Genomic DNA, 14,313 nt, shown 5'->3' with positions numbered 1-14,313 from the left:
GACCCCGCGTCTCCTGCATCGGCAGGCGGACTCTCAAGCACTGCGCCACCAGGGAAGCCCTGGCAGGCAGATTCTTAACCGCTGCACCACCAGGGGAATCCATGCATGCCGTGTGGTTTTGAACGTCTATGTGCGTGTGCATGTGTGTGCCAAAGAGAAAAGCAAGGACTAGAACACCCTTTGCAAGTGTCTGAAAGTGGTTTCTTTACATTAACCATCCCCCCTCTGAGTTGATTCCTGGAAAAAAGGACCAGGCTGACACAAGCCTGCCATGGTGTTAGCCTCCCTTAGCCCCATTGGGGCCCCTTTAGAGAACTGAGATTCCAGAACCCCTAACTTGAGGGGGAAGGTGGTGTTTGAACCAAGGAAGCAGGTTAAAAGACTGAGGGCTAGAAGTCTAGTCCACGTTATGCCACCTCCCAGGGTAAATAAACACTCGAGGCTTCCCAGTATTGCATTCTTCTTGACATGGTTCCCAGAATTAACTGAGAACCAGTAAGACTGGTGGGAAATCAAGAAGATTGACTGTTCACCCTTACTTACCTGTGCAATAAAGAGTATGTGACCCATAAGGAAATAATCACAATTTCCAATGTTGCTTTTGGTATGTTTTTTTTTTGTGGTACGCGGGCCTCTCACTGTTGTGGCCTCTCCCGTTGCGGAGCACAGGCTCCGGATGCGCAAGCTCAGCGGCCATGGCTCACGGGCCCAGCCGCTCCGCGGCATGTGGGATCTTCTCGGACTGGGGCACGAACCCGTAGCCCTGGTATGAATTTTTTTAAAGCAAGAAAGAAATTTCTGTGTACCTTAGTTTTGTCAAGTTGTTTGAGAAAGTTAATTTCCAAATATGACCCTAAATTTTTGGAGAATTGATCCCTATTCTATATTCATTGTATTCTCATGTCTGCCTAACAGTTGTTTGCATTGTTATATGAGAATACAATGAATACAAGCTATAGGGCTCAATTTACTTTCAGTAAAACACTTCTTGCCAATTGTTTAGTGGAAAATACTGTTATGACTTAAAATTTTCTATTATAGCTGATTTACAGTGTTGTGTTAGTTTCTCGTGTACAGTTTCTCGTTACACACACCCCCCCACACACACTTTTTCATATTCTTTTCCATTATGGTTTATCACAGGATTTGAATATAGTTCCCTGTGCTGTACAGTAGGACCTTGTTATTTATATTTCATATAGTAGTGTGTATCTTTTAATCCCAAACCCCTAATTTATCCCTCCCCCACCTCGTTCCCCTTTGGTAACCATAATTTTGTTTTCTATGTCTGTGAGTCTGTTTCTGCTTTGTAAATAAGTGAGTCTGTTTCTGCTTTGTAAATAAGTTCATTTGTGTCATCTTTTAGATTACATATAAAAGTGCTATCATATGGTATTTGTCTTTCTCTGTCTGACATACTTGACTTCTTAATATGATAATCTCTAGGTCCATCCATGTTGCTGTAAATGGCATTATTTCATTCTCTTTTTATGGCTGAGTAGTGTTCCATTGTATATACATACCACATGTTCTTAAGCCATTTGTCTGTTGATGGACATTTAGGTTGCTTTCATGTCCTGGCTATTGTAAATAGTGCTGCTATGAACACTGGGGTGCCTGTATCTTTTCAAATTAGAGTGTTTTTCCGGATATATGCCCAGGAGTGGGATTGCTGGATCATATGGTAACTCTATTTTTAGGTGTGTGTGGTTTTTTTTTTTTTTGGACGAACCTCCATACTGTTTTCCATAGTGGCTGCACCAATTTACATTCCCACCAACAGTGTAGGAGGGTTCCCTTTTCTCCACACCCTCTCCAGCATTTTTTATTTGTGGACTTTCTAATGATGGCCATTCTGACTTGTGTGAGGTGATGCCTCATTGTAGTTTTGATTTGCATTTCTCTAATAATTAGTGATGTTGAGCATCTTTTCATGTGCCTGTTGGCCATCTGTATATCTTTTTTGGAGAAATATGACTTTTAAATGTTGTGTTTGTAATTGGAAACTTTTAAAAAATAATGTTTTGCTTTACTGCTGAGCATCTTCTTGACTTAAGGACTGACTTGAAATCAAACCCTTCCACTAGGTTGAGTTATATCTAAATTACATAATGATAAGACACTCAAGCATCAAATCAGTTTCTAAAGATGCCAAAGCACAAATTATGTAAAAATCTATCATCAGTGTAATGTTTCTTTTTAGAAGGGTGGAAAGGAATACTTGCACATTTGAAAAAATATTCGTTACATTCGTTTTTGGAGTATGAGTACCAGCTCAACAGAGATTTTAATTTAAGGTGTAGTGGTATGGGGAAGACAGTAAATGATCTGGCTATGAAAAACATATTTGAAATTGAACATGTTGAAAATAATCTACATTTGACTGAGAAAAATTAGTAAGCTCTAACAGTGTTGGGACCCAAGCAATGTTTTTTTATGTAGGAACTGTTGTCCAAATGTAGTTGACGGGTGGAACTGGAGCAACCCAAGAAATACATTCCTTCTTTTGGTGTCCAGTAGAATTAATCACCTTGGGCCTGAAAAAGACCCTTCAGGGTGGAGAACCTCACCCACTTCATCTACAAAGAAGCCTTTAAAGTCAACTATGAAAACCATTGTGGTCTTGGGACTAGTTATGCATACTTAAGTCAGAGATGTTCACACTTTCTCTTCATGAGCAGTTGCCCTGCTTCTCCAGTTTACTTTTGCAACAAAAGGGTTGCTGTTATTTGCTGAGCAATGATTCGATTATCACTAAACTTTTTAAAGGCTATTAGCACCAGCAAGCTTAACTGACTTCAGGAGAAACTCACTTCTTACTTGAAGTATAGTTTGCCTTGCTTCAGTTTTTCTGGGCGCAGACATCCAGTGATTTCAGCTTACTCCATTGAGCTTTGCAATTCAAACTTCAGAAAAGTCCCTTTAATTAGGAACAGATGGTTCACGAATACCCTGGTGCTACACATCTTTGTATTACTTATTCATCTTTACTTGTCATGGTTCATGATACATTTTTTATTTACCTGCTAGCAGCAGCAGTTTTGCCTGGAAGGGTGAAGTCTGTTGTGGTCTTTCAAAAATGCATAAGTGGTTACATGCACCGTGAAAATTAATAGCTCCTATGCCAAAGAGAGTTGCATTCTCATGGTTTCAATTAACACTGACATAATGGGGCTGTGTCTATACCCCAACCCCAAACTCCGGGGACTGTAATTAGAAATCGGTGCCTTAGCCTTGTGATGTCTAAATGACTGTCCTGCCTTGAAAACGATTTCCATTGATCCCCCTTCATTGTTGTCTATTCGCAATGCCCCGACACCTAAAAGAGTACTACACAAATTAGCTTACCATTTCCCCAAATCATTATGTCTGTTTTTTAAAATGAGCAATACAAAAAGCTTTTAAGTGTAGATATGTATTCAACATTTAATATTCTTTTTCACACACAACCTTAAAGACTAGAATTGCAAAGAGGAAGGTGGGATATATATATATATTCATATTCTATACATATATGTATACACTATATACATATAGTGTATATATTCTATACACTATAATACATATAGGGGTGGACATGGGGAATGTAGGGGTGTGGGAAGCGTCAAGGACTGAATACTCTCAAAACAATAATAGAGCCCTCTACAAGGGGGCGGATACAATGATCCTTCAACTTACCATAACTGAGTCTAATTTAAAACATAAGACTTATTTTCAAGCATTTATGCAGTTTCAGCTACAGTGTGGCTCCAAATATTCCTGAATGAATCCTAGCTTATTTTATATCTTTTGTTATGTGTTTAAAATCCTATTATCAGGGACATAGGAGAATCTCCACCTTCTTTCTTAGCACGTTTGTGTATTGAAATCAAACCGAGTTGGGAAGTTGTTGAATAAACACTTCACATCTCGCAGCGTGTTTGGGTTCCCTATCTCTTTCTTTCCTTTTTTCTTTTTTAAATTTTCTTTATTTCTGGCTGCATTGCGTCTTCATTGCTGTGTGCAGGCTTTCTCCGGTTGCGGCGAGTGGTGGCCTCTCTTGTTGAAGAGCACGGGCTCCAGGCGCATGGGTTTCAGTAGTTGTGGCACACAGGCTCAGTAGTTGTGGCTCACAGGTTCTAGAGCACAGCCTCAGTAGTTGTGGTGCACGGGCTAAGTTGCTCTGCGGCATGTGGGATCTTCCCAGACCAGGGATCGAACCTGTGTCCCCTGCATTGGCAGGCGGAGTCTTAACCACTGCACCACCAGGGAAGTCCCCTATCTCTTTCTTTGATAGTCCCCCTATCTCTTTCTTTGACCATAATTTGGGGAATGATTTCCTGTTATTTTTGTTGGGTGCTTATGTTACCAAGAACAGATAAAAATCTAGACCCTTTCTGTTTGTTTGGTACTATCGGCAGTGCAGGGGAAAAATGTTGCAGTGAATGTATGTTAGGAACTGGAAGAAAGTAGAAGGAAATGTGTTTCTAACTTCAGTGCCGCATGTTGACTGCCATCACTGTGTAATGTGGCTGAAGGCTCATTCTGAATTACTGAAATGAGATCCAGGCTGTGTGAAGAGTTCTGTTCCAGGATTTCTCTTTTTTCAGGCGGCTTGCAGTAGTTTTTAATGTGGTGTTTGGAAAATGCAGGTTATTGGGTAGAAAGTCCCAATCTATATTAAGAGAGTCTTTGCAGAGAAAAGGACTTTTCTGCAAAGGCATTTTATAGCAGAAATGGAGTGCAGATGTCACGTTAAACGTATACCCTGAGGAACGCAGGAATGAGTATTTTTAAAAGAGTCTTAATAAGTTAAAAAGGAAATGAGGACCCCTCCCCCTCCACTGACTTTTACCATGAAACATAGACTAGCTCCTAAGATCTGAATTCTTTGTTACCTTAGCATTTAGAAACACCTTAGTCAGTCTTGAAGGATTTCATAAGGCTTGGAAGTTGACTATTAATGTATTGTCATTATGCTCAGTAACTCAGATTGATTTTGATTTGAGTTAATAAAGGAATATTGAGTCCAGACGATGTTCCCTTTCTATCATACTGGTCCCTCAATTACGTAAACAAGTCAAGCCATCTCATTCTTCTGTAATTAATGTCAAAACCTTTTCCTTATGTAAATAATATGCCACGTTCTAGTAGAAATTGATCATCTCTGCTACATTTAGCTGCACGTTTTTCAAACTGTTAAAACTTTGGCAAAATATATAGTTTCCTGTTTTGTTTCAGTAACCTCTTTTCTCTTCGTGTCCAGCAGTGTTTACTTGAGCTTTTGAGTTCTTTGTGTCTACCTCTGGTGAATATTTTTTTTTTCACATCCCTGTAGCATGGGTTTCAGCAGTTCTGGCACACAGGCTCAGTAGTTGGGGCTACTGAGTGCATAAGTCATTATTAAAAATTATTAAAAGTTATTAAAAATTATTATTAAAAATTATTTTTAAATCTGTCATCTCATCCATAGTTGTCCAGTCAGATATTGTTCCATGTAGAACAGTTGCATCCTAACTTGCCCATCAACATAAAAACTGATTCACTTGGTCAATAAATTTGAAACCTGCAAATTCTCACTAGAAAATATCCAACCCCAGAGCTGAGGTATTCACTGTGTGTGAATACCCTATGTTAGATCTGCGAGCTATGCAGGAGGACCAGCCCCATGTGCTGCCCTTAAGGTTCCGATAGTCTGGCACTCAAAAGATACACATCAAGGAAATTGAGTGTACCTGCTCTAGGACAAAACTGCCCCAGTTCAAATCTTGGCCATCTACTGGGAGATGTTGTGTTTGTCCCTTAATCTCTTTAGTCCTCTGTTTCCTCATCTGTGAAACGAAATAATAATACTCATCTCCTATGATTATTTTGAAGCTTAAATGATTTAATACATATAAAGTACTTAGAACGGAGCCTGGCACATAGTAAGTACTCTATATCATATAAAGCAATAAAGTCCAATAAAAGCTATCAGTAGAAAATTAATTCTGACATCGAACAGAATATTTTTCTCTTCAGTATTAACATCATGACCTTCATGATCATGAAACCATAGAAACTGAGTAAGTATTTTCTGTCTGAGACCATTAACCCATTCTTTATGTCGGTGGTTCAAAGGAGGAAGGGAAGTGTGTACAGTTTTCCTATTCCTGTTTTTTCTAAATATCATTTCTAGAAATAACTATTGAATTGCTAAGTGAGGTCTGAAAAATCTGACTTTTATAAAAGCAACCATAATTAACCCCTACCCGACTCCTCCCCCAGCCCCAAGGATTCTGGAAGTCACATCTGGGCTCAACAGACCCTTCTAAATAAAAGGAAAACATATCAAACGTTGGTCAAGACCTGTGACCCAAAGGAATAATCAGATTGATCATTTTAAGTGGCACGGCATGCCATAGAGAATCAGTACGTAAGTGAGGATTAATGCAAGATCTTAGAGTATGGTTACCCATTTCGTTAATCCCCATGTGGCATGATCTACCACTGAGTCTTGGGTCTTCTGGTATAAACTATTTCAGTAACTAAGTTATTTGGGGACTTGAGAGAAGTGATTGATTTTGAGTGTTACAAGGGAATAGAATGTGAGTGAAGTTGAATTTATATTCAAAATTATTAAATCCCCAGAACACAGTATGACTTCATCTACTATTATATCCGCTTTCGGGTGAAAGGTTTGCCCCTGGCATGGTGGAGAGACCATTGACAGCTTGTAATGGAGTACCCTTGAGGGCCTGGTATATCATGACATGACAGCGAGAGCCATCCCTGGATCAAGGAGATGCTAGATTTTATCAGAAACTCCACAGGAGAATTTAAATTGAAGTGCTGTATGCTATTAGGCTTTTTCTTCCCAGTGCAATAGTATTCCTTTGGCTTGTTGACCAACCTACATTGCTCTTTACCGAGAAGCCATAGACGATTCCAAAAGAGAGACAGCCATTTTGTTTGCCCACTGGGGTAGTCCAGAGTCAGAAAGGAGAGCTGGGCCTTAGTACTCTGTGTTCACCATCCTGAACTTGGTCAGGTCAGTGAGAATGGGGACTCAAGACCTGGGGGGTAGTCTCATCACTTCTTCTGGGGGAGTGAGCATTGCAGGGGACCCCTATTTCTTTAGTTCTCATGACTGTTTTAAAAGCCTTTGTCTTTCTACTTTATTCCACACAAGGGGTTTATTTCCCAGGTTCTGAATTCCCTTCATGTAAAAAACACTGCATGGTAGTCTGATTAGTGGTTGTGAGACAAAAGACAGATTTTCTCTAACTTTGGTATTTCATATGTCCTTTCTCATCCCAGTTTTCTTATAACTTCCCCAGTTCTGGTATTATTTAGTGTTTCCATAGCATGTTATAGCTGAGTTCCTTGTGATCATTTTTAGTAGTTACACAACAAATCATGTGCAGAACATGAGCCAGTACTTAGCCAAAGAATGAAATGGAAAAACTCCGCCAAACCCAGCTTCATAATCTTCCTTTAATAAAACTCTACTGTGTTATTTGGTTTGATCCCTCTTTTAAAACTTGAGGCTCCATCAGCCTATTTTAGGATACTCCTGTAAGGCCTACTGCATAAATGATTTGACTTACAGTTGAACCAAGGATGTAGTGAACCCCATCCTAGAGTTAAAAAAGAGAAGGAAAGGGAAAGGACTTCTTTGGCCAAAAGTGTTTCTCGAGCACAATTGTGGAGTTTAAAATTTTTGCTCATTTCCAAAAGGTCTACACCATTTGGAAATTTCTCTGTGTTTTCTAGGACAGGTCTCGTAGTCTAGAAATTCCTACTTGCCTTGCTACCTAATCACAAATGCATTCCAGAATAATCCCTGGCACATAGTAGGTGCTCAGTAACTGCTTGTTGACATGTTAACTTTTTACATTGTTTTCTCGCACAAGTCCATTGTTTCCTGATAAGCACCATAATCAAAAAAATGCCATGCACTAACCTGGTTTTCACAGGCATTTTCATAATAACTCTTTACCTCTCCAGAATCCAGCCATTTTGGCAATCTCACCAATGTGGAACCTAATTTAAGATAAAGCAGAAAACTACCGATGCTTAAGATTCGAGTTTCATATATTCAGTTTAAAGAGGCAGGGACACATGATATATGTGGGAAATCGTTTCAGTGTTTGCTAAGGTGCAGTGCTAGAGTCATATGCAGTGAGGTGGCTGCCCACAAGTCAATTATTCTCTTTGGCTTTGGTTTTCTCATCCCTCAAATGTGAGAGCTGTACTCAGTGATCTCTAGGGCCCCTTCCAACTTCTGTGAATGTCTGGCCACCTCCTCTCTCCAGGCCTGTTTGTTCCTCTGTCCAGTGAAGGGGTGGGAAAGTATCAAAGCCCTAACTCTCTGTGACTTTAAAGGCATGCTCTTGTTGCTGTCCAGGAAACCTAGCTATCCAGATTGGCTATTCCTCCAGGGCATTGTTTAGCCAAGATTTTGCTGTACGTTAATACATAGTTAAAAGGACTAATTTACTGCCTAGGAAAACATTTGGCACTGGTTAAAACTGTGGAAAAGTCCTAATTGTTCGCAGGGAACCCTGACTTCGGTGTATACAACTACCGTCCTGTTGGATGTACCTCCCCCTTTTAGGCTAGAGTTCTGTTTGAGATAAGAGGGTGTGTGTGTGTACATCAGATAGGAGCCTAACAGTGTGAAGTTTTTCTTCTGATGGTGCTAATCTCCCATTCCTGTCCCTAAGGCTACTGTTGATAGGTGGTATCCAAAGTTACGCTCCAGAGCAGGTGAAGTGCTCTGCTGGACTGCCCTGCATCCCAGCATCTGTTCCCTGCGGTGGTATCTGCTTTCAGAAGTCTCTGTTTGCAGAGCTGGTTGGTACTGATAGAGAGGAATGCACTAATCCTCTGATATTGACTCCAAAAGGGGAGGGTGGGGCAGAGAGAATGACAACACAGGAACTCTTGGGGAGCTGCCAGCTTGTGATCCTGGCCATGATCCTTTCTAAGCATTGATGGAAATGAGTGACAGGATCGGATCGGCTCTTCTATGCCCAGGACAATTGCACGCTGTAGAAGTGCAATTGAAAGGTGAAACAATTGAAGAAAGATGAAACCAAGTCTCATTTCTCTACAGAGGACGCCTAGCCCAATCCGTCTTCAGTGCCACCTTCATCCTTGCCTCTTCCTTTGCTCATGAGCTTTCAGTAGCTCCCTGTGTCCTGCCATATGGTGTCTTGATTTTGCCTGGTTTTCAATCCCCTTTACATACACAGCCCTTCCTGTACTCAGCCAACCTTATTTCCCATAATTCCTCAACCCCGTTCTAAGGTTTCACGGTCTGCTCAGTACCATGTATGCTTTTGTTCATTTCATTCTTCCTAACTGCGATGTTCTCCCTTCATTTGATCATTGAAATCCAACCCCTTCTGATTAGCAGTTGCAAACTATTATATGTCAGATGGATAAACAATAGGATCCTACCGTACAGCACAGGGAACTATATTCAATGTCCTGTGATAAATCATAATGGAAAAGAATAGGAAAAAGAATATAAATGAGTCACTCTGCTGTACAGCAGAAATTAAACACAACATTGTAAACCAATTTTACTTCCATACAAATTTTAAAAATAAATAAATCCAACCCTTTCTTCAGAATTTAACTGAAGTCCCACCTCTTCATCCAATGTTCCCTGAGCACTCTATGCTATGCTGCTCCCAAGCCTTGGACGGCCTTCACAGAACCCCAGGTTCAAATTTATTCACATTCTTCCCTGTAGGATACATTAATTTTGTCTTTTGTGCAGCTATTGGCACAGAAGGGAGTACACACGAGGTACCCTTCTAAACGTTGACTGGGGGCTTACGTGTGAAAGGGCAGTCTTGTAGTCAATGCGTCTGAAGAGAGGATGTGCTTGAGTTCCAGTCTGGCAAGGCAACCACGGTGATGGGAGAGGCCACAGCTGGCATGGCTGGCGGGCAGGTAAAGACCACCGCTACTACTGCGTCTTACGGAGATCCTGGAAATTTATTCGTAAAAGGACTTTGAAATCACTGAGCCGTTTAAAATGAGTGCGAGTAGTTGAGTCTGTGTGTTATATGCAACTTTGTTGTTTAAGGTAGTTCAGTGTTCATCCCTACCTCCGCCTTCTTCCCAGCATACCCCTCTTCTTTATCTAATTTTGCTCTTCAGGAAGCTAGCCAGGCCTGCTAAATGTGACCCATCACGACTCATTCTTAAGGGAAGTTCATGGCCAAGCCTTCAAAGTCAACTTGATAGACTTGCAATTGCTGTGTCTATCTTTGCCCCACCGTTGTCTTTTTCTTCTCCCAATTAGGTAAATCCCACAGCCCAGTGTACCCATGCCCTGTTGAAGATGATCTACTGCTCCCACTGCCAAGGTCTCGTGACTGTGAAACCCTGTTACAACTACTGCTCCAACATCATGAGAGGTTGTTTGGCCAACCAAGGGGATCTTGATTTCGAGTGGAACAATTTCATAGGTAAGCAGGCGATTAATGTATTTCTGTTGCTATTGATTGCTAAGCTTCTGCCACAAGGAATGTTTTATTTATTTTTTAATTTTAATTTTAATTTTTTTTTTTTTTTTTTTTGGCCATACCACATGGCTTGCGGGATCTTAGTTCCCCGACCAGGGATTGAACCCAGGCCCTGGCAATGAAAGCGCAGAGTCCTAACCATCGGACCGCCAGGGAATTCCCTAAGGAATGTTTTAATTGTCAGCGATGAAATTTCTGTTCGTTATGTAGTGTTTGCCAGAGTTCTAACTGTACTCAAAGTCCACACCGCTCTACAGGTACATGTTCCCTTGAACTAATGGTGGCATTTCTGAAGACATTAGACAGACATTAGACACAGCGAACACCAAGTTTTAATAACAAGAAAGTGATTTTTTGACCTTTTCCCCCTAAAGGTCAGTTTTAGTTCTGCATCATAGGCTGGTATCCATGTAAATGCTGGAGTACAGCCATCACTGAGCTGTGAAAGCGGCTTTTCAAATGTTATATCTGTTACATTGCAACCAAATCTTCTGCAAACGGCCAGATACCCATTGGGTATTTGGATCAGGTGCAATCTGATTGTGGAAATTTAAGGGTAATGTTTCTGTAGAGATTTAACAATCACAGACTGCTCTGGTGAGAATGGAAGGACTTTTGTCCTGATAATTTTAGAGGTCAATGTTCTCGTCTACACCTAAAACTTAGAAAACCATTACTGGGAACCTAGACACCAATGGAAGTAAAGTGGCCTGTTTCTAAGAACGTTAATTATGATTTTTGGGAAAGGACAAATTATGGATGATTGAAATATCCAGTCATCGACTCCCTCGATGCCTGCTCAATGCATATGGGAATCCCGGAATGTTAGTGGCAGTTGTTGAAGCTGCTAGTGGTGGTGGGGCTTCACCCACATACTATCAGCACCCCAAAACAAACTCAGGTTTTTCTCCCATACCCAGTCACATTTACATAATTGTAAAATTTGAGTGTCTTTGTAAGCACCTATTTTTCACTTATTTGTCCACATCATGGGAACATGTATGCAATTTGCTGAGGGTTTTTTGGGGGGAGGGGAATGCGGGGATTGGAGCCGGGGAATGCTGTTTAGTCTGCATGAGAGCCGATTACCATATTAACTCTGAAAGTGCATCAATAAATTGGCTCCAACAGATTCTTGAGAACACTGACACAGGGGGAAAAAAAAAGACGTGAATATCAAACGCTTCAGCACAATTGTAGCCTAAATAGCTCAAAGCTAGAAGACCTGAAAAAATCTTCCACACACAGAAAAGCAGAATCCCATGAAAGGGAAGGCATAAGACCAGTCAACACACACACGCACAAATGGCACATCATGCCCAGAAAGAAGCCATGGGAGAAACTGTTGCTGGAAAATATTTCCCATGGAAATAAAAGCCCATGGCATTTCTAGATCTAAAGTTGAAAGTTTTTTTCTTTCTCTCTTTTTTAATCCCACTCTCACCCCCACCCCAAATGTCAAGTTTGCAGCTCACTTCTGCTAAATTCATTTTTACAAAACAAGATGGTTTACCTTTTCGCTTTCTCCTGTAACATCTAATGCATTAGTTCTCTGGGCAGAGCTGTAGCATTTGCTCTACAGTAGCAAAAATGTCTGGTGACAATGATCTAGTTTGGGTAACTTTTGTACGGGTACATCAGGAATGAACTACACTATTCTGTTCTTCTAATGTGTCTGACAGAAACTAAAACTCAGAAACTCGTCTTAAAATACAAATTCTACATATTTTTTCCAAGAGTCTGCAGGTCCGTATTAAAACCATACTCTGGCTTGCTTAATTAACGTCTTCAACCAGGTACTCTAAACCGAGGAGGACTTCCCTCGCTGCCACTATTCTTGCTGTGTGTTTTACAAATTACATTTGTTATCTTTGATGAAACAAAAATTCAACCCCAGTGGAAATTGGTAGGATTTCAGAATCAATTTTCTTCAGTTATTTTAAATGATACTTTCTGGAGGGAGGAGGAATATAATTATATCTAAACTTCATTTTTAATGGGTGTTTTATTATTTATTTCTAATAAGCTGATATAAAAGGCCAGGAGTAATAGACATTGTTAATCTCCAGTGCTTTTTCGTGGATTTTCACAAGGGTTTAATTAATTTGCTCTGTGGTTATAGAATTCAGTCCCAATTTACATACCTTTACCATAAGTTCTTTTTTTTTTTCTTTGCAAGGAACTTTTCCCCCCTTAAAATGACTGCAGTTAATGAATGGGCAAGGGCTTTTTTCCCCACTTCTTTAAATCAGATGTTGGGGTTAAGTCGGGAAACTGCCTTTTGTTCATCCAGTCGGGTCGCAAGGCTGAAGATTGGGTTTCTGATTATCGGCGGCACAGTGCAAGAGGAATCGCTTTCCCTAGTGAGAAGGGGCTGCTTTGTTACCCGGGTGGCGGGGGGAGTGTCCTGAGCACTGAACTCCTGCAGTTGGACTAGACCCTTTGAAGAGACTAAGGATGAGTTTTCCAACTCTGCCTTCTTGCTGCCGAGCCCTCCTGTCCCTCTCTTGAAACTGTACCTATTTATTAAACTGTCGTCCAGCTTTATCAAGGTGGATCCGAATAGTCAAAACACCTTGGACTTGGCTTCGTAAGAGGTTGGTTACAGGAAACCTTCTTTTTGAGAAATACTCCCACCACCACCACGACCACGAAAGTCAGTTTCTGGGGAATCATAAATTACGGGTAGGTGCAACTTGCTCTCCGTCGCATACTGCCATCGTGGTAACATTCATTTGGCTCCTAGCCACCCTTATGAATGTCCCATGTCTGCTGCCACTGGGAATTTAGTATGAGGGAGTCGGGATTGCCGGCTGGGACGTCAGCCAGTTCCTGGCAAGAGGCAGGAACTGGTCAGATACCCCGCAAAAAGGGGAGACCTGCAGCCTAGATCCATCAGAAGCAACAACACCGGACCAGCCATCGTGGGACTCTTCTTGGGGCTTCTCATCAGGGCCATCCGCTTCTATGGAGGCGCCCAGTGGATAGCCAGACAGGACTTGCCCTGGGGCTGAGGGGCGGCTTTGGCTCCCGGGCTGCAGCCTCCAGGCAGACCACAGCCTCACTCGCATTCTTCAGTCGCGGGACACGCAACGCCATGGCAGCGGCGTGACAAGGGCCCGGCCCCTCTCCCTTTCCAGGGCCTTGTGCTCGGCCGGCAGGCCTGGAGTTGACAAAGACACCAAACAGCCAGAAGAATTGGGGTTTATGTTCCCTTTCACAAACACACGAACACGTTCACGATCTGGCCTTTCCTTGCCACTAGGGGAATAAGTAGTGACGAGGTGCGCCGTTTCCTTCCTGTTGAAACCTCTGTGTTTGAGATGTTTATGGTCTGTCCCTTCATAATATTTTTCTCTGGAGCCAGCAACTCCTTCTCAGCTCTTAAGGCATGTGCTCTCTGGAAGTGGCAGCCCTGGTGCTTCGACAATGATGAACACGTTTAGGTTGTGCTCCACTTGTTTACAAAAGTCCCCTTTTGCTAGCACATCAAACGCATTTTTCCTCTCCTCGAGCACAATGGTATATTCATGCTGGCAGCCTTTCCTTAGAGGTTGGAAGTGTCAGTTTATTGGCACTTACCACAATGCAACCTGAAACTTCATTTGTTATGACTTTCAAAAAAATTGCATTGCACCGACATCTATTCGTGGTTTGTGACATCGGAACTGTAGTTGAAAGAAATGAGCCCGTGCTTTAAAATGTTGGATTGCATTTGTTCTCGGGTTAGGTGAAAGGTCGCTGACCAGATTTGGGTTCACTGATCTGCTGATGCCAGAACTCCTTTCCATCAGCGAGCTTAGGTAGC

The 14,313-nt window shown here is 41.6% G+C and overlaps 1 protein-coding gene across 1 annotated transcript in view; it reads left to right on the top strand.

Annotated features, from left to right (window-relative positions):
• The window catches only part of GPC4 (glypican 4), a 107,960-nt gene that overhangs the window by 89,636 nt on the left and 4,011 nt on the right, over window positions 1–14,313 (top strand). The window contains exon 4 of the mRNA XM_007462874.1: window positions 10,283–10,448. Within this exon, the coding sequence (XP_007462936.1) occupies window positions 10,283–10,448 (166 nt within the window). The remainder of the gene's footprint in view (window positions 1–10,282; window positions 10,449–14,313) is intronic.

The sequence above is a fragment of the Lipotes vexillifer genome, unplaced genomic scaffold (assembly GCF_000442215.2).
Source record: "Lipotes vexillifer unplaced genomic scaffold, Lipotes_vexillifer_v1.1 scaffold481, whole genome shotgun sequence".
NCBI classification, from domain to species: domain Eukaryota; kingdom Metazoa; phylum Chordata; class Mammalia; order Artiodactyla; family Lipotidae; genus Lipotes; species Lipotes vexillifer.
Note: the sequence above shows the minus strand (reverse complement) of the source record. Positions and strands in the feature narration are given on the sequence as shown.